The sequence below is a fragment of the Lampetra planeri genome, chromosome 26 (assembly GCF_965212315.1).
Source record: "Lampetra planeri chromosome 26, kcLamPlan1.2.h2, whole genome shotgun sequence".
Classification (NCBI taxonomy): domain Eukaryota; kingdom Metazoa; phylum Chordata; class Hyperoartia; order Petromyzontiformes; family Petromyzontidae; genus Lampetra; species Lampetra planeri.
Genome location: NC_136132.1, coordinates 9993690 through 10015280, shown reverse-complemented (window position 1 = coordinate 10015280; position 21591 = coordinate 9993690). Strand labels below are relative to the sequence as shown.

Below are 21591 nucleotides of genomic sequence, written 5' to 3'. Positions count from 1 at the left end.
GGTGTGTGGGTTGAGATGACTGAGATGACTGGCAGATGTGCACCACCTGTGCTCACCACGGTGCTATAAACACACGGCACTTCCGACACGCGCAACGCGTTGCTCGGCGGCCTTGCGGAGTGGGCAGACGACGCTGGAGGTGTCTTCCTTCCCTGCTTCAGGCTCCCATGGCCTTGTCTGTTTTCTATTTAAACATTTGCAAGTTTATCCAATCGCACCTCGGCGAGTGACATCGCCTCGTGGAAATTCGTCACGAGGTTTGGAGCGCGCTTGCCCACACCCCCATATCCGCACAGAATTTGGTGATGCTTTTGGTAATGGTACACAAGCACAGTAAAAAAAAAACCCATAAAAAAACTTGCCTTCGATAAGTAATAGGTGACGTTTTGGGCATTGCCCCTTCAAAGCACACATTCTTGAATACCTTTCGGGCATGTTTGGTGCCTTTTTAATGCAGGTCATTAATGTACGCATACATGGAGTCGTGCAAATAACCCTACATTAGCTCGGTTGAACAGCTCCAGGCTGATAATTCGAGCAGCCTTTGTTTGTATAGTTGCGGTGGGAAATCGATCCTGTCCGAGGGCTTTGAATTTCGAGGTTTTCGCCAGTCTCGGGTATGAGATCACCCCTGGCGGCGTCTTGACTGTCGGTGGCTCTGTAAGGTCAATGCCGGCGTCACGGTAAAAGAAAGGGTCACTCGGTTGTCCTAATGCTTATTCACTGTCACTGGTCGACCAATTCCAAACCATGTGGGCAATTAGATCCCAGGGATTTGCAACTTGGCAGTGACGCGAACTGGGTGCGTGAACACCCACTTTGCTCCTTTGTATACGAGATGTATGCAGTGTAGGGCGACGTTGGGGCTTGGGTAAGACATGTCACGAGGAGAGGTCATCGAGACTTTGCTACAGTTGGGAGATATCGCCAAGGGAGATAACACGCCCTTAAGAGGACGTCCACCTACCGGGAGATGGAACGATGAAATCTTGCTCGTTTGCAGAAGCTCGGTGGATTGTGGCGTTGCGATGCCCTGGGAGATTGTGACGATTTAGGGAGGCCATCCAGCAGTGGATGAGTCATGGCCGGTGCAGAATGTAAACATCAGCGCTGGGAAGACTGCGGCCACGTGTGGTGCTCGCTTGAAGCACACCTCGTGTTCCTACCTACCTTGCTCGCCTCAGGTGCTCGCAAACAGGATGAGTGTCCCACATTTTGGTGGACTATCTGGGTGCGTGAGCTACGTTTGAAATACAGAAATCCTGAAAGCGCATCTCTTCTCCCTTGCCCATCCTACTGCTACTCCCTGCCTCAGCCTCCCAGCTACGACCAGGCCTACCCCTATCACCACCCCAACCCCTACTTAACCATTCCCATCTGTCCTGTCACCATAACTACACTTTTAATAACCACCACTCTCTATTTCAACCACTATCCTATGCACAACTCCATAATTATTACAAAGCGACTTGGACTAAGGCGCTATATAAATCTATATAAAGCTAGATGTACGTACATCGCTTCGAGTTCATCAATACCCACACACAGCCGAAGACCAAATCACCCCGCAATTGCCACAATCTCGTTAGAAGCTAAGCAGGCGTGGGCCCGCATTGAGCTTGGATGCGCTCAGCCACTTCCACCCCTACCTCCATCCACCCCCACAAAATAACCCCACTACGAAGCCCTGCGCTGGAATTTGAGATTAATCTCATCCGATCAATGAGATCACATTTCCGACAGCATGACGGCGTAATTGTCGCCACCCAAAGGCTTGAGAGCTGTAACCATGCGAATACTGCGCAGGGATTCCTGGGCGAGGCGCGCCTGTTGTGTCGGTGCATTCACTCTGCAGTCAAATGTGTCATCAGCAACAACATCCACGATGGATCCGCTGCTGGATGAAGGCCTCCGCACGCCGTGTCTTCCGCTGGGGGGCAGTGGGGGGGGGAGCTATTAGATCATACTTCATCCACGATGGTTAGTGCGGGTTGGTTCAGATAGTTTTTTTGGGGGGGGGGGGTTGATTGTCCTGCACTGGCGCAGATATCACTCGCTGCTGAGGTCGGCCGTGGCTGGGAATGCGTATAGATGTGTGTAGGTATATATGTAGACAAAAGGTATATGTGTGTGTGTGGGGAGCGGTGGTGTAGCAGTTAGCACGCTGCGATACGAACCTGGCCACCCGAGTTCGATTCCCGTTCACGGCCAACACACACAGTGACGATTATCCGGTCCTGGGCCTCCCCTTGGTCGACTCAGACTCAAATCAGTACCTGGTGCGGTGCGTAAAAGCATCGCCACAAAGGCGGCCGGGCGTGGAGCTGGCCACCCACCCCCTCGTGTGCCGTTCTGGCCTTTATAGGTGCTCGCGAACAGCACTTGCCCCAACAGTCTGTTCAGGCTATACGGGGGATTTTTGTCTTTGTTTAAACTGCTCGTGTGGATGTGCGCGCAATCTATCCTTCAGGCGTCGGTAAAATGAGTAGCAACCATTTAGTTTAAGGTCAGTTGAGAGAACAAAGTGGTCACTTTGTAACGAGTCGCCACCGTACGGGGGACTCGTTCGCTGTCGTTTTCAAGTTTCATTGATTAGGTATAGCCCTGTGAGCCATGCGGCTCTTGAGTCGGGTGCAACCGCAACAAACAAAAACATGAACAAAGAACATCTTAAAGCGACGACGCGCAACAGAAACATCCTGGATAAACCAGCAAATATTCCAGAAAAAACAACCGTATTACAACGCTGTGTGCAAAAATGCCAGTGTGATGCAAGTCAAACAATAAACCATATGACAATTTAGATTAATCATATCTTTTCGAAATCACCAAAATAAAGTATTAAAAACAATATAACAACAGTAATCATAGGAACTGTGATTCAACCCAACAACAAACGACATACATAACATGTACGACCAAACTTGCAGCCATAACTGGCAGCATGACACTCCCAGTGTATGATGTGTGAGTGAGTCAGTGGTAGTGTGAGTGAGTGTATGATGTGTGAGTCAGCGTATGATGAGTGAGTCAGCGTATGATGAGTGAGTCAGTGTATGATGTGTGAGTGAGTCAGTGGTAGTGTGAGTGAGTGTATGATGTGTGAGTCAGCGTATGATGAGTGAGTCAGTGTATGATGTGTAAGTGAGTCAGTGGTAGTGTGAGTGAGTGTATGATGTGTGAGTCAGTGTATGATGAGTGAGTCAGTGGTAGTGTGAGTGAGTTGTGAGTGAGTGATGTGTGAGTGAGTCAGTGTTGTGATGAGTGAGTGCATCACGACGAAGCACAGACGGAGGTGGGGGGGTGAAGGCAACAACAGCTCCGTGGCGAGGAGCCGACGCATTGCCAACAATTGCCCAAGCCTTGCGCTTCCTCTCTGTGTTCATTTCAGTTCATGTATTAGGTATAGCCCTGTGAGCCATTCGGCTCTTGAATCGGGTGCAACCGCAACAAACAAAAACATGAACAAAAAAACATCTTAAAGTGACTACGCGCAAACAGAAAAATTCAGGAAAAAACAGCAAAGTCTTCCAGAAAAAGCACCGTGTATCAATGCTGTGTGCAAAAATCCCAGTGCGATGCAAGTCAAACAATAACAACCATAAGACAATTTAGATTAAAATTATCGGGCTAACTGTACAACAACAAACAAATATGGCTGGCTAATCCAAAAGTTTTCTGTGTTCAGACGTTGTTACCCAAGCGAGTGTGTGTTGCGTTTGCGCGGGAGGGAAAACCCGGAGCAAAGCCCACGCCTGCGAGAGGCAACAACACTCGACTCCGTACAGATGGAACGGGGCGGAGTGCACGCTTGCTGTACCGCGCGTCTTCTGGCGAGGGAGGGTTACGGCTCACTGACGCCTTCCTGGGAAGGTTGTTTCACAACATTTGTGTGATCCACCCAACTCTCTCCACCACGGTGTTGGGTTACACGCGTGCATAGCCACCGTCGCCCGCGACAAAAAAATAAACCGCTGGCCATGTGAGATCGACAGTACCGCGGAAAGGTTCACTGCCTCGAAACAGTAGAAGGCAGTTCGTCAACGTTGGTTAAATCGGAATGTTAATTTATCCTGGAGAAATCCGATAAGCTGTGGAGCGCTTTTTCACAGATGTCCAGTAGGGGCGTGTCAGAAAGTTACAAAAACAATCAATACAAAAAAACGATCGGAGTGCAAAGTATGGAGAAGCTAAGCAAATCCCTAAAAAATAAATAAATAACCTATACGCTTTTTTTATTTTACCACGTAAAGCCCACAGCTATTATTTTTCAGAAGCATCCTGGTCACAAATCATAGCTCAACGATGTGGCTCAATGTGGAAATCTATAGCCGATGAGACAATGGGTGTCGAAACTGATCCAGGGTCTGCTTGTGTTAAACCAATGCTGCTGAACAGATGGACTTCCAGAAGGCCGTGTGGCCGATGGGATGTAAAAAAAAACCACACATCCAAAATATGGGAACGAGGCGTCTGCGTATACATTCTAGAGGCGGAGGAGACTGTTTTTGTCATGCCCCCATGATTGCTTAGTTGTCATGATATTAATAATCTGAAAGAAAAAAAAATCTCAAAACACGTTTGAAATACAGAAACACCGAGACGCGGAGACGCCCTCTCCTCAACGGGCGCGACCTAAACCACAAGGACGTCTGCCAATAGCACCACGCCCAGTAAGTGTCCGTGTGTAATCCTCCAGCTCTCTACCCAACCAGGTGTGTAACCCTGAAGCTGAGTGTAACCCACCAGGTGTGTAACCCACCAGGTGTGTCACCCACCAGGTGTGTAACCCACCAGGTGTGTCACCCACCAGGTGTGTAACTCTTCAGGTGTGTCACCCACCAGGTGTGTAAACCCACCAGGTGTGTAACCCATCAGGTGTGTAGTCCACCAGGTGTGTCACCCACCAGGTGTGTAACCCATCAGGTGTGTAAACCCACCAGGTGTGTCACCCACCAGGTGTGTAACCCACCAGGTGTGTAAACCCACCAGGTGTGTCACCCACCAGGTGTGTCACCCACCAGGTGTAACCCATCAGGTTTGTCACCCACCAGGTGTGTAACCCACCAGGTGTGTCACCCACCAGGTGTGTAATTCATGAGAGGTGTGTAACCCACCAGGTGTGTAACCCACCAGGTGTGTCACCCACCAGGTGTGTAATCCATGAGAGGTGTGTAACCCACCAGGTGTGTCACCCACCAGGTGTGTCACCCACCAGGTGTGTAACCCACCAGGTGTGTAGTCCACCAGGTGTGTAAACCCACCAGGTGTGTAACCCACCAGGTGTGTAGTCCACCAGGTGTGTAAACCCACGAGGTGTGTAAACCCACCAGGTGTGTCACCCACCAGGTGTGTAAACCCACCAGGTGTGTAATCCACCAGGTGTGTGATCCTCAAGCTGTATGTAGCCAACCAGGTGTGTGATCCACAAGGGGTGTGTGTCGCCCACCAGATGAGTGGGTAGCCCACCAGCCCATCAGTGCGTGTGTGTGTGTACAGGCGCATTCAATCCATGAGGAGCGTGCGAGATGTGTTTCTCGTTACGCAAGTGGACGAAGCAGCAGGCGTTGTTGACTTTCGTTTGACTTTCGCGGCACACTCCACTGGAGACAAATTACTTGGTTCACTGATTATGAGACCCGAATATTTGTAAGGGTTTAGCGCGAGACTCAACGCAAATGTATAACTTCACACTGACCTTGCCCTGAGTGAAACCATTTACTCCTCTCGGTCGTAATTATTGAGTACCCCAACATTTTGTTTTACGATGGTCTCGTTATGAGCAGAGACTCATAAATGCGGTATGTGTGCCCAAATCTCAGTGACGGCCTTTCTACAACACTCTTAAGATTCATACTCTTTGGTTTTTTCAGTAAAGTCACGTAGGTTAAAAAAAGATACAGTAATTTTGCTGTGACGGTTCCACCTGAAGACGGAAGCTTGTGTTGCCTCCGAAACGTCGTGATTTAATTTATTTGTTTTCTTTTTTCACCTACGTGACTTTACCGAAAAAACCAAAGAGTATGGATCCTTGCAGTCACGAAAACTTCAAATCTAGAACTCTTAAAATTCACATCACACCCACACACGGCTCCGAACCATGTCCCGGAACAAGGCTGACATCGTCAGCACGCTAATCGCGGTTTTAACCCTGGACAGTGCTGGGTCCGGAGACCACCGTGCATAACAGGTGCTATAGGTTGCGGAGCTCCGTTGTGAACTAGCAGAGGGCGGTGTAGCGACATCCACTGCTGGGCTCTGTTTCAATGCTCCCACGTCGAAGCAACCCACCTTCGCCAACCCGCTCTGACCGGCGTGGTGAATTATGGTTAAATACCCCCCGCCGCCACAGCCCCCGACGACCAGCACGGAGTGAGGCGGGCTCTCATCCAGCAGTAGAGAAAAGGCTGTTCACGATATGCGCACTCGATGGCCAGCGACATGTGTTTCATACTCGCAGATCGCAACACCCCTGGTGTGGATGGGCACTATTTTCATTACGCGTTATTTAAATTACATGTAAATGAATTACATTAGTAATTTGAAATTGTCTTGTAAATTACAAAAATCAAAGTGATTGGTAATTGTATATGCATTACACGAGATACAGTTAATGTGCTTATACTTCCTGCATAAAGGTATGTATGTAATTCATCCGAGAGTACATTCGCCTAGGAGATGGAGCGATTAAATTATTCCGTGTGCAGGTGCTTGGATGGATCATGGAGTATTGCATCGCAGGAGCGCGAGTTTCTGGCGGCTTAGGCGGGCTTTCATCCATCGGTGGACTGACCCTGGCTGATAGTGAAGACGCATTATATAAGTAAGCTCACGTGGCGATTTAAGAAACAATGCTGTTACAGTATTTAATTGCGGCACTTTATTTCTTTTCGTTTTTTTTGCTTTTGTAATGTTGGTTACCCAGGTTACTCTCGCAACTTGGACTCATCCTGGTACCCGTAGGTCCACGCCTGGTTACACAAATAAACTTGAAACCTGAATGTTGAGTTCAGTCGGACACAGGTGCACGTGCGTAACCAGCCACGCGGGTGCCTCTAGGGTTTGTTCACGGGTCCAACCACGAATCTCCTCGTGGCCCAGGTTCCCCGTGATCTCGGACTCAGAGTGGACACGAACCCAGATTACCAGGTTCCCAGGGTTCGATGTCCCCCATCCACGTAGGGACAGGCGTGGGGTGGGGGCCGTGTCATCCGCCCCTCCTGCACCCCGGGCGAGTGAGTCAGGCGCAGTCCGCGGTCTCCAAGGGTTGCGAGGGCTCTCACGTTACCGCCCGCAAAACCGGTTCTGAGAGACGCGCCGAAGCCCCCGTCTCTAACACAGAGAGGCCTCGCTTCATGCAGCGAGACAAACAAATTCGTGCTTCGTCGGTGGGCCCCGCAGTAATACCAATCACACGAGTCTAGATCTTAGGATGAGGGCATCGCCTCAGGTGTCATATTCAGCACATGGACTCACATCTGAAATGTATCACATGTACTCAGATCTGATAGTTATCACATGAATTCAGATCTAATATTCAGCATATGTACTCAGATCTGACATTAATCACATGGACTCAGATCTGACATTTATCACATGGACTCAGATCTGATATTTAGCACTTGGGTCCTTCGCGGGACCGTTGTTGCATCGCGAGACCGTGAAGGATGGCGGTGACTTGTGGAGTCCTTCATCCAGCAGTGGATTGATCATGGCTAGTGACACGTGCTGCCTGCCAGGTGACCCAACAGCTGATGGAGGCATTGGGTTGTGCGTGTTGCTGGGTTGCTGTTCGCGCGCATTCCAGTCGAGCCGAATCACCAATAAAAGCGCCGCGAGTGATGTTTGTTATCTGCGCAGTAAATAATGAATCAATTGTATCCCTTGTCACGGGATTTAAATCCGAACTTCTTCACTGGCTTAATCGTGCACTATGTACAGCGTTTAGTCCATATGTGAGCCTATGGGTGTCTGTGAGTGTAAGGGTTTCTATTGCATAGCGTAGCATTGTTTGCATAACATAAACCCCGGTGAAAGGAATGAGGATTGAAACGCTCTCCCCCTGTCCAATCCCCCCCGCCCGCCCTTCCGGCCCGTGACCTCTGCGCGGCTGCACCGCCTGCACCCTCGATATCTGTGTTGGGAGAAACCAACAGGCGAGGCCCGGCCGGACCTGGTTGGTGAGGTTCAAGCCCTCGGGCTGTGTGGTGGCCACGCTGCCATGGAGATGCGCAGGGGCAGGGCTGTTGCGGTGTTGATGCACCCAAGACCCCAGCTGTCTGAAGTCTCTCTCTTGAGACGAGAGAGAGAGCGAAAGAGAAAGAGAGTTTGGAGTTCTGCCATTACTCGTACGGTACATTTCATTAAAGCGTGTTTTAAAAAAAAAGTATTTTTAAATATGTTTTTTATGGCAGAGTCGTCTCCCGTGTGAAGTTGTTGTGTGATGAGTGACGGTTGAATTGACGCACGGGCTCCACCCAGGCGGGCGCGGGGTGGTGGTGGTTGTTGTTGTTGTTGGTGGTGATGATGTTGGGTATGCGGTAGAATTACCTGCTCACCCCCCCCCCACACACTCGCTATTACCACCTCCTCCTTATCCTCACCAATCGTTATCACCATCATTGATTGGCACGGGCTGTGATGCGAGGGATGTTGTGATGTCCCCTTTTCGTAGCCCGGTGCCTGGAGTCTCTGCCCCGTGGGTTCCTAGCGCATTTTAACCCCCCCTCTCTCCATCCCTCACCTCTCTCTTGCATCCACCAAACCCACCACCACTCCTTATCCTCCCCTCCCTCTCGAACTCGTCAATTCCGTCCCTCCGTCTTTTGCCTCCCTCCCTCCCAGAGCCGCGCACCGCGCCCTAGCCGCAGGGCGTCGCGGGTCGCGCCTTTTAGCGCCCCCAAAACTCCTCCCGCGTATCACTCGGCTCTCTCCTCCCTCCAGCGCAGGTTCCCCGTGCCCTCTCTTATATCTCCTCTCACCGAACGCTCAAGTTTGGTACGCGGTCGAGGCAGGCGAGGTGCCCCAGGAAGAGCTCTACACCCGGTGGTGGTGGTGTTCTGCGTGACGAGTCCCGCGGCGTTCCAGAGTCGCCGACAGAGAAGAAGGTTCCCTTTGGAGGTGGGGGGAGAGTCACTCGAAGGGAGAGAGATCATGGCTGGAGACGCGGCGCGCCTGCGGAGGATGGTGATGTTAGCGGTGTTGGCGGCGATGGCGGTGATGGTGTCTTCTCACGAGGTGAGCCCTTGTGTGTGTGTGGGGAGCGGTGTTGTAGCGGTTAGCGCGCTGCGCTATGAACCTGGCTACCCGAGTTCGATTCCCGCTCACGGTCAACACCGGTGACGATTATATTAACCGGTCCTGGGCCTCCCCTAGCTCGACTCAGACTCAAATGAGTAGCTGGTGTGTAAACATCGCCACTGGGGAGACAAATGCGGTCGGGTGTGGTGCTGGCCACCCACCCCCTCGTGTGCCGTTCCGGCCTTCATAGGTGTTCGCTAACAGCACCTGCCCCTACAGTCTGTTAAGGCAATACGGGGGATCTTTGTCTTTGTGTGGTGGACTTATTTCGCACCGTACGTAGCCAAAACCATGCTGCTTGGAGGCGCACAAAAAGGAGGCAAAAGGGTCGACAGTATCATCATCATTCCCACCATCGTCGAATGAGTAACACGTCAACAGTGGTGGCCTTGTAAATATCGCTGGCTCTCGTCATGGGAATGTGGAATTTCCAGGGCCGCCTGTAGATACATCTCTGAAGACAGATCGTCTTTTTTTATGCCAGGTGCTGTTAGCAAGCACCTATTGAGAGTCCTTTGTTACGAATGTTTAGACAACTGCGCCACGGGTGCTCATTTAAGACTGAGTCGACCCTACAGATGGCCAACAACAAGTTGCGACACCGCTCGCACCGCGTGATGCGTCACAATGAAGGGAGCGGATGGCGCGTTGAAGATTACCGCCAGCTTAGATCCGTGTTCTTCACTCGCTTTCAGAGTGCGGGGAGGGGGGCACTTTCGCCGATAAGACATCACCAAACAATTGTTGGGTTTGACAGCAGCACGATGGTGTAGGCCAATCCGTTTCAAAGACAACGCAAATATTATATTCTCCGAGCACGTTTGTTTGCACGTTTTGCCACAAGCAGCGCGTGTGGTTAACGCAGACCTGGTGCCTTGCACAAAGCAGCGAATTTGTGGTGTTTGATCATCTTAACAGCTCCTGTTTTATTGCCAGGATGGGTAAAACCCCATATTCTTGTTGTTTCATTTTGTTTAATACTGCCAACAATGTCCCATAGATATATGATGATGATGACGACGACGATGGGGGGGGGGGGGGTGTCACGTGCTGTGTATTGTCTGGGGCAGCACTAGAGGCCATGAAGAACGCCGCCGTAGAGCGTCACGTTCCACGGGAGGCGAATTACTTGGTTCACTGTTGACACTGAGCTTATACTTTGTAACTTCAAATACTGCACTCGACTTAGCCACCGACCTGCTGCCGACCAGTTTATCTGCCCATATACTCGCCTACCTCTGCGGCTATGCCTACGCATTCATCTCCGAATCTGCCAACCAGCGTATCCACCTACTCCTCTGCCGATTTGTCTCCTTATTTACCTGCCTACCTGATTGCCTACCTGGCTAAATACCCATTAACTATTCACCTACCCGTTCGGATGCAAACGCTGTTCATAGCTTTGCGCAAGTTTCCACTGTTTTCATAGCACCGCAGTGGACGGTGATTTGTGTGATGATGTTGCATTGTATGTCGAACCAGAGCATGTCTTACATAAGAGGGGCAATAGCCTGGAACAGCCTGCCAGTTCTCCAGCATTGTTGATTCAAGCAAGCCTGACGCTGCATGTCGACGGCGGTTCACAGATTTGCTTGTTTTGACCGGATGCCTCTGAAACAATTCATCACCTGAAAGCGAAAGGTCCGTCGTTTTAAATATAGCTACAGAATAGCACCAATGGTATTGTATTTTATATATATACACACACACACGGGTATAGCACTGGGTGTTAGTGCTGCCGTGGGGCCGATGGGTTTCGTAAGAATTCCTTTTTTATTAAATATGGGGAGTTGAAGGTATCATAGACATTTTGTTCTTGTTCCATTTCGCTATGTTTGTAAGTGTTGAGCGCAAGACTCAAATCACCGTAGGGGGCTGTAGGCTTCGCCTGCCGTTGGAGTGAAACAATCAACCAATCCCTGCCCGACATTTTTGCTGGCTCCAAATTCGAAACATTTCGTCGCTGGATTTGTTTGACTGTAAAGCGTCGTCTGCACGACGGCTACGCCAAATATCAGGGTTCGATCCCTTTCTGGTTGGAGCTGCCTTGGTCGCAGAGTGGCGATCGTCGGCGTTCGATGATCACTGCGGCCTCTGTTTGTCTTCGCCGCCGTCTCATCTCGAACATGAGACGTGTTGTGTAAATGCGCTCTCACCCGCTTGAATATAGCCTACCTACCTACCTGCCTACCTACCTGCCTGTCTGCCTGTCTGCCTACCCCACCCTCCCACTCATCTGCCAACCTGCTAACCCACATATCTACGCATCGATTTGCCAACCTACCAAGCCACGGTATCTCCTTACGTACCAATCAATCTACTCATTAATCAACCAATCCCACTTACCTACCAACGTACCAACACACAAGCTACCAATCTAGATTCCTACTACCCAAGGTCGTAATTATAATATATATTGGGGGGGACACATTCCCCCCATTATTAAAATATGCTGAAAATGCCCCCCCCCCAATATATTGCAATAAAATAGATTTATGTTTATATGATTGTGGTTATGGATGTACTTTATTAATCCCTCATCTCTGCCATTACATACAATGAAACAAGAAAAGGTTGAAAAGATACAACAGAGCAATGTAATACAATACACTATTAGACATTATTGTAAAAAATATCTAAAAAGTCCATTCTGTGTGTTAGTGAATTTTTTTTATATTTTAGGCAGGAAATTCGTTTTCAAATTTAGATATTTTTTTCTGGGGGGGGGACCCCCACACCCCCTGGAAGATTTGGTCCCCCCCAATGTTGACTCCATGGCTACGGCCTTGCTACTACCTACCAAGTTACCTATCCACGTGTCTACTGATCTACCAACCTACTTACCCACTAATCTAGCGATGTGCCCCCATACCATCCAATCTACCTGCCTACCTACATGCCGACCTGCCTACCCACTGTCTCACCAACCTTCTGACCGACTTTACCTCCCTACCTTCCGAAGTTACATTGTCGGCGCACTTGCTGTGATGCTTTGTCAGTGTGTGTATAACTTAATTCCTGTTTATTAACTTCTAAAGGTAACCATGGGTGGGGACTTTGTGTAGACTCTGCAGTGCGTGCATGCATTCACGAGCTTAGCATCGAGAGCCCGTGCCAATTTCGACGACACACAATCACCGTGCGAAGACCAACTGTGATATCACTGCGAACAGCAAACTCACGGCACCTGCCTGCCACGAGATGTACCCACGTAATTGCCTACATATGCAGCTATACCTACCCATTTATCTACGAATCTGCCTGCCTATCCACCTACTCATCTACATTTTTGTCTCCCTATTTGCCTCCCTGCCTAAATACCTCCTTGCCTATCCACCTACCAGCTCAGATGTCAACACTCTTCGTAGCTTCCCGCATTTATTTCCACTGTTTCCATGGCTGCACGGTGCCAAATGCAATCTCCAACCCTAAGTCACTTGATCTGTCTGCTCATAAGGGCCATTGCGTGAATCCTCAGCATACAATATCATTTAGATAGATAAATCAACCTCCGTTCTGTATATCTGCACACAATATATATGTATGTATATTGAACTTCTTTCGCACCGTATGTAGCCAACCATGCTAATCGAAGGTGTGCAATATAAATATAGACAGGATGTGTATTAAATTTCGATTTAAAGCTTTCGTGACTGCAGGGATTCATCTTCTTGATTCTTTCGGTAAAGTCACGTAGAAGGAAAATAATAAAATCATAAAAATAAAACATAATAAAATAATTCTTCAGGTGGAGAACAGGTCTGTTCTCCACCTGAAGACGGTTGCTTGCGTTATGGCCGAAACGTCGTGAGAATTATTTTACGTTTTATTTTTATTATTTTATTATTTTCCTTCTCCGTGACTTTACCGAAAGAACCAAGAAGAGGATGTGTATTAGTCTAGTGGCCTATTGGCCTTCTAAAGTGTTTACACCAACTGTGAACACGGTGCGTCCTTCTGGGGCTCAGCAGAACGCACGTCCTCTATATGACAGCGTCTGGTCGCTGCAAAATCAACCCTTGCACACCACCAGCTCACCACCAGCTCACCACCAGCTCACCACCAGCTCACTCAGAGACGTTGTTGTGTGTGTAGTGCCGTAGACGGGCCGCACTTACCGGCAGTGGTAGACGGGGCCCATCTGCAGGGGGAGGGGCTGCAGTGCCAGCCCAAGAGGGGAGGGGCTGCTGGGGGCTCAGGATCCCAGACAGCGAAGCCCCTCGGCGCTACCAACGGGGAGGGGGGGGCTACGGGGGATCTAGGATCCCACGCAACCCCACCCCTCGATGGGCAAGGGGCATAAAAGGGCACCTCCCCAGCCGATCGGGACCAGTTGAAGACCGAAGCCGAAGACCAGCTAGGTAGGGCCCTGAGACCCCTAGCCCCCGCTGTGCTTATTAGGGCCGGGACTCTGTGCGGCTCAGTGGTGAAACCCTGGGAACCTCTGGCCCGACGTCCTTGTAAGGGCCGGGTCCAGTGGGTCAGTGGTCGGAACTCGCACCCTGGCTAGGGCGAGTTAGAATAGCCTCCCCCTAGGCACCCATAGCCGAAGGACCCTGAGTGTCGTCCTGTGTCAGGGCACGTGAGCCCTGAGGCAGTACCTCCCCAGACAGCGGTGTAGGAGGACAGTAACCCTGAGTGTTCTGGGACTGTACTGCCGAGCGAGGTGGTTTAATAAAGAGTGTTGCCTCCAAGAACCGTCTTCGGCGTCTCCTGAATCCACAACACCACATGTGCACTCTACAGCAGGCTGAACGATGATAGTGGCGAGTGGTTTTATTGTAGCGGTAGGCCTGCCAGTTTCGTTTTAATGAAGTAATACATAATGTACAGGCCTCGGTCAATCCGCTGCTGGATAGAGGAATCCCTATCCCATGCCGGCCATGGGGGTGATAGATAATTTCGTGTGGTCAATAAGGAGCACATTTTGTAAATTCATTTCGGAAGTGATATTTACTTAGCCGTCCAATTGCTCCTGCCTGAGAGTTGGTAAATTGCAGACGCAACGCACCCACCCACTCACCGCCTCCAAGTTTACATTTGGGCAGTGCAAATTTGGATGGTCCATGGCTTGGTGTCCGTAGCCACAGGAAGAGAGAGAGACAGAGTCTTTTATTCACCACTTGTGCATTGGTTGTCGCGGTTTGTGCGGATCCGATTAAGCGCTTCCCATTGTTCCCGTGGAAGTGGTGTCACGGTGGTGGGCTGGCCGATGTGCCATTGTGTCGTGGAAGCAGGGCCAGTGTGTTGGTGGGCTCGCTGATCAGGTGCTTGCAAGCCACGAAAGTGGTCCGCACCGTCGCGATGTTGACATTCGCGTCGCGCAGAACTTGTGGCCGCGCGTCTCCACTGTGGCCAAGTTCGGGATCTCGGCTGTGGATGCGGGACGTTGTTGGGGCGTTGTTCAGATCGTCGCTCATCGGCAGATTGGAGTCGACTTCTTCTGATCGGTGCGGTTGACAGAGGAGTGTTGCAGCATCAAAGGCGAAAATCCACTGCTGCTGCTGCTGCGAAGTAATTGGTCGGCGCAGGAAGCCACGGCAATGGCGTAGATTTTACAGTTCCCGTGATCGTTCGCATCGAGGAGTCAGTGAGTCGGAAGTGGCAGGGTTTTTCAGCACGGGGGGGGGGGGGTGAGTTCCCCGGGGCAATGGTCGATGTCCAAAGCATTTGGGTATCTGCCCCCCCCCCCCCACCTAGCTCGTACCAGTTAATAATCATGGGGGTTGTTTGACCATACTTCACCACGCGAGGGCATGCGCGTTGGTAAAATGGTGGCCCAGGACCGGTTCGGATATCTCTGCACAACGATGAGAACTGTGGTCAGAAATTACAAACTCGGGTCACCGGGTTCACAGCGCGGCGCACTAACCACTGCACCACTGCTGCACCCCCAGATTTACTCAAATGACTGACAAAGTGAATTTTAAAAAAGTGAATACAAATCTGTGTCGACCGACTTCCAGGCCTTTCCGGGTCATTGTTCTGGGGTATGCCGATACAGCAATAGGCGTCATCAATAGGCGTCGGCCATTGTGTTCCTGTTCTCTTAGGAGATATTTTGAAGCTTTTAACATCAATCTCCTGCCCTGTGAAGTGTCTCTGGTTATAGTCTGAAAACCGGAACGATCACTTTGAGGGGTCTAAATTCCCTGAAGCAAGTCTTGACCTTGAAGGATGTGATTATGTATTGGCTCTATGTGTGTACATGTATTGCGTGTACCTGTGTATGTGTGTATGTAAACAGGTCTTGGGCCTCCCCTAGGTCGACTCAGCCTCAAATGAGTACCCGGTGGGATGTGTAAAGATCACCACTGGGGAGACAAAGGCGGCCGGGCGCGTGTCGTGCCGGCCCCCAAAGGTGCTCTCTTAACAGCACTTGCCCCAACAGTCAATTCAGGCTATACAGGAGATCTTTGTCTTCTACATTTGGTATGGCAAGTGGTAGCGCAATGGTTCGTGCACTGCGCTATGAACCCAGCCACCGAAGTTTGATTCCCAGCCACGGCTAAGAGTGGCGATTATATTAACCGGTCCTGGGCCTCCCCCAATTTCGACTCGGTCTTAACGAGTACCTGGCGCAGCGTGTAAACGTCAGCTCTGGTTCTGGCCACACGACCACCTCGTGCACAGTTTTGGCTTTAAGAGGCGCTCGCTCACAACACTGGCCCCAACAGCAAAACAAATCCCTACCCTATAGCCTTGACGAGGCTACATTGGGAATATTTGTATGCATAGTATGTGTGCGTGTGCGTGTACTGTACGTGGGGTTTTTTACGGAGAGTGCTGGCATTGAATCAAAATGCTTGCGTTTGATTCCTGGCACGTGACACAAGAACCTGACGTCGAATCAGCCATAGATGAATACCACTCGCAGTGTGTAATGAGCAGAATGGCAACATTGGGGAAAAAAAAGCAGCCGGACCCATCTTGTGCCATGCTGGCCTTAATAGGTGGTCACAAACAACCCCTTAATCCACATTGTTGGGTTAAGTGTGGTCTGTTGCACCGCACTTGAATCTCTGTTCCAATAATTGGCATCAATGATTGAGATTCATGAATTTGAATGAAAACAAAGAGAGTTGGCAGTGGGAAATGCAGGGTGGCCCGATTTGCCAATCACCCTGGAGCCAGTGGCTCAACAACAATAATCATAAAAAAAATACTCCCAATCATTTATTCAGGAAAGCGTCACTGAGACTCCAGAGTTTTTTTTTGTCAGGAGGGTCCTGCTCACATTGGGTTTGGCAGGGAATCCAGAGTAACCATTGGGGAATATCCAACAGGCATGGGAGAGGTGGGGGACATTCAGCACTGCCATCTCTTGGCCATGCCTCTCAGTACCCGTGCTTGCGGCACCCGATAAACCCGAGCGGCAGTCATCCATCCAAGTACTAACCAGGCTCAACAACTGCTCGGCTTGCGGATTGCGACGAGATCGCAGTGTTGTGGTCGTAGGCGTAAGAGGGTCTCTGATTGAATATCCTCTGTGACTCGCTAATTACGTCAGCTCAAGCTTAAAGAGAATACCCACTGGAAGTTGTTTTATGCAAGCAACCGATGCAGGTCAGTCAACCCAAAACATCTGCTTCTGTCCCGTGTGACCTTTACACCGAACCTTCACCAATCCCACGTAGCCCTCAACTGCATGCACCTAGCTTTTCTTAATCGTGGGCCCCTCGTGCAGGGAATTCAATTGGAGGCCGCTCGCTGCCAGTCCGATTTCCCCCTCTTCCTTCGTAGCCCGATTCCTTGGGCCCCCTCCGGCCCGTGCGGCCTGGTGCAGTGGCACCGCCTGCACCACTCGATGGCCACGCCACGGGGCTGGCCCCTTGTGCGCACCGCGGATGAAACGCGGGCGTTGTGGTAAACCGTGCAGCCAGCCGGCAGGTTCGACTGCGGAGGTAAGCCTGCACCTGCCGGGGTGTTGAATAATTTAATGCTGAGCTGACCTAGATGAGTACAATTTATTTACCAAGTGTTGTTTGTTCGCTGTATAGAATACCTTTCCCAACGAGCATCATTTATCATCATCATGATTCACAGCCATGAACTATCCACGGCTGGATGTCTCCATAGAATGATTCCCATAGACTTGTCACAAAGTGGTGCATAGTTTATCGAGCTAATGCAGGTGATGGTGTCAGTCGACCGCTCCCCCGCCCCATCTCTAAATTAATTCAGACCAAGCTAATTAAATGTATTTAATGAAGCACCTGCCAGTAAATTTAAAGTGTTTTTTTATATGTCAGTGGTGATACCTGAACTCGCCCTTCACCAACCTCACTGACCAGCACGGTGAAGTATGGTCAAACAACCCGAGACGGAATGGAGATGTCTTCAGAAGAGGCTTAAAATGTATATTAATAATAAACACATTCCTGCGGAGGGAGCTGGTAGGAACGTTGGGTTGCTCGGTCAATGGCCAGGGTCAACGGTGGTGTGGTGTATTCCGCAAATATGCCCGACTGTGAGGGCGGGCACAAGCCGGCGTGAGTAGGTTAAACGTTGAGTTTTATAAGGGCACCACGGGGTGACCAGCCTCACCCCACCCAGCCCCACTCCTCCCAACCCCCACCCAGCCCCACCCTCCCCACCCAGCCACTCCCCACCCTCCCCACCCAGCCCATCCCCACCCTCCCCTCCCAACCCAGCCCCTCCCTCCCCACCCAGCCCCTCCCTGCACGACGAACGGACACAATAATCCCCTGTGGGCTGGTGGAACCAGTGGGTTCCTACCAGTATAAAACGTTATTTATGCAGGAAAGCCACACCGAGTCCATAAACCCATTTGCAGGAGGGTCCTGCTACGTTTTTGGTTTTCTATTTGTACGATGTTCTCAGCTAAATAATGATGAGCGTGTTTATTATTGACGTGGGGCGGAAACAGAAGAGTGCACGGAGAAACTCCACGTGCAGAAGAGGGGGGGGGGGGTCACACTCTGTTCCTGTACAGATGGGAACAGATGTAGATTCGTCCTCCCTTTACTGTACCACCCTCTCCTGGCGAGCCGCGGTGGGTATGGCACGTCCTCAACGCCCACGAGAAGGGAGTTTCGCGGCATTCGTGTGAATCACCAACCCTGAAAAGCATCGATTTAAAAACAACAATAACAATCGAGCAATCCAATGTACCTTACGGGTTTCGTTCTTTTTACTTAGTTCACAGTGGCTTGCGCATCCACAGCCTTCGTCTCAGAGCTTTGGCTGTATACGCCGTGGGGCACCGATTTTTAATGAAAACTTAAACTGGTTTGTTTTCACCACTCGGGGGTAATCAAACACGTCACAGGTTGTGCCTATCCTTCTTGCCCAATGTTTGCTCATCCTTGTACGAGTGGCCAAGACAAACATTCCCCGTATAGCCGTAACAGACTCTTGGGGCAAGTCCAGTTAGCAAGCACCTATGAAGGTTAGCATGGCACGCAAAGGGGTGGGTGGCCAGCACCACGCCCGGCCGCCTTTGTCTCCCCAAGTACTCATTTCATGCTAACATAGGGAGGCCCAGGACCATTCTAGATTTGAAGCTTCCGTGACTGCAAGAATTCATACTCTTAGATTTTTTCGGTAAAGTCACGGTGGTAAAAATCATAATAATAAAAATAATAGATATAAAATATTATATTTTTTATTTCTATTATAATAAAAATAATATATAAAAAAATTATATTAATAAAATATATTATTTTATTTCTATTCTTTTTTAATAGAAAAAACAATATGAATAAAATATTATATGATTTTATTTCTATTATTTTTTCTATTATTTTAATTATAATTTTTTTACCTAGGCCAAGGACCAGTTCAGATAATCGTCACTGGTGTTCGTGGCCATGACTACTGGATATCTGTGAAAAAGAGCTTTATAGCTCATCGGATTCCTCCAGTAGAAATGCATATTCCGATGATTCTGACCGGGAATCGAACTCCGATCACCAGGTTTGTAGCGCATCACCATGACAACTATTCTAACGCCCCCCCCCCACCCCAAAACATGCGCGCACACACACACACTGTCAAACACCGCAGTGCAGCCAGACTTTCACTTGGAAGTGCTGCTAGCGAGCCTGAATGGCGCATGAGGACGTGGGTGTGGTTGACAGCACGCCCGGCAGCTTTTGTCTTCCCACCCCCCCCCCGTGTCAACCCAATGGGAGGTCTCGGACAGGGCCACAGATATCACTCGCCACTGAACTGTGGCACAGGGACACACGTCAGCATGAGGCTTGTGACAGGGTGCGCATCACCGATAGCCAAACTTGACTTAAAGCTTTGGTGACTGCAGGAATCCATATCCTTGGGTCTTTAGGTAAAGTCGCGTTGATAGGTTAAAAGAAAATAACAAAAAATAACAAAAAACTACGACGTTTCGATCGCAACACAAGCAGTCATCTTCAGGAAGAAAAAAAAAGACGACCGCTTGTGTTGCGATCGAAACATTGTAGTTTTTTGTTTGTTATTTTTTGTTATTTTCTTTGAACCTATCTACGTGACTTTACCGAAAGACCCAAGAATATAAATAGCCAAACTCACCAGCAATGCGTCCCGATTTCATCGGATCTCGGAAGCTAAGCAGAATCCATTGTTGTTCTGTATTATGCTGTAACGCCTGTGCACCCCCACTTTCAGCAAACCCACACTGATCAGCACACGGCAACCAACCATGCGTGGGAGAGCTTCCATCCAGCGGTAGATTGACGGAGGGCTGCACATTGTTGAATGCATTTTTTTTTAAATAGATGGTCACAAATTTGTATATATGTCACTACCTGTGTACCCAGTAAGCGTGTAACATTGGGCAAACATTGGGTGAACGTTGGGAAAACATTGGGTGAACGTTGGGCCAACGTTGGTGCAATGGTTCCAACCACATGCCAACGTTGCGCGATAAACTGTCGGCTTGCGCGTCGCGATGTCATTGCCGAACAACACGCAGCCTGACACCGCGGCGGTGAGAGAGGTTTTACATTTTGTTGTTTGTGTTTTAATGTGGCGGTGTACTTGACCGTGCGTCTGCCCCCCGCCCGCCCCCACCCTGCTCCCTGCATTCCCCGTGGCAGCTACTCGCACACCTGGGCCAGGCCCGGGCCCGCAGGGAGTGGAACGCGCCGCCCATCGCCGTGACCGAGGGGCCCACGGGCCCCTACCCCAAATACCTCACCTCGGTACGCAAACACACAACAAATACCTCACCTCGATACGCACACACACACACACACGCCATATATATTTCGCCTTCATACACACGCACACACACCAAATACCTCACCTCGATACACACGCACACACACGCCATATATATCTCACCTTGATACACACGCACACACACACGCCATATATATCTCACCTCGGTACGCACACACACACCATAAACCATACACTGTGGAACGCCTGGCCGTACCAGAGCGCACACCACCGCACACAAACACTGTACACGCCATACACACACCTCGTGACACCGCAACAACACCACGCAAGCACCGTCACCTCTGCACGGATCACAAACAGTGTTCCTCACCACCTCAAACACCACACCACGACTTGCACCTCGCTCTACAGTGACCATCAGTGTCTCCCCTGCCACCAGTAGTGGATGAAAGCGGGGGGGGGGGGGAAATGCCCCCTTCCCTCCCCTCCCCTCTTTCGAAGTTTCTAGATGTGCCTCTGGTAGCCGCCCTGTGGATCTTCCACTGAATTTAGTGGGAGGGGGGGGAGAGAGGCTCATGTTGGCCGTTGGAACAACGTTGGACGAACGTTGGAACAACATTGGATGAACGTTGAATGAACGTCGTAACAACATTCGACGAACATTTCCAACCACGTCAGGTGCCAACGTTGGCCCAACATTGTGTACTTACTGGCTAGGCACTGCTCTTAATAATAGGGGGCACGGGCCCCTCTATGCCTTCGCTCATATAATCTCTTCTGCACCCCCCCCCCCCCCCAACTTCTGCACCGCCAGGTGATCACGGACAACGAGAAGCTGATGAAGGTGACGTACCGCATCTCGGGCGAGGGCACCGACCTCGAGCCGCGCGACTGCTTCTCCATCGACGAGGTCTCGGGGAAGATCTTCCAGAACAAGGAGCTGGACCGCGAGGAGCGGTGGTCCTATAAGGTGCGGGCTTCTAGCGCCATGGACGGCCGTGTCCGCACAGGTGTCACCCATAGGTTGCCCCACAGGTGTGCGCATAGGTGCCGCCGTGAGCTCCTGTTGGCATTGTCAGATAGAGCAGGAGTAGCGGTATCGGTTGCGGCAACATAAGTGTTCATCTTCTTGGTTCTTTCGGT

General features: G+C 50.3%; 1 protein-coding gene across 1 annotated transcript in view; it reads left to right on the top strand.

The window, feature by feature from the left end:
• The first annotated feature begins 2031 nt into the window (after positions 1-2031).
• Positions 2032-21591, top strand: part of LOC144727719 (cadherin-13-like) — a 40887-nt gene continuing 21327 nt past the window's right edge. Inside the window, exons 1-3 of the mRNA XM_078606758.1 lie at positions 2032-9237; positions 20361-20465; positions 21263-21418. Coding sequence (XP_078462884.1) covers positions 9154-9237; positions 20361-20465; positions 21263-21418 — 345 coding nt within the window. The 5' untranslated portion in view covers positions 2032-9153. The remainder of the gene's footprint in view (positions 9238-20360; positions 20466-21262; positions 21419-21591) is intronic.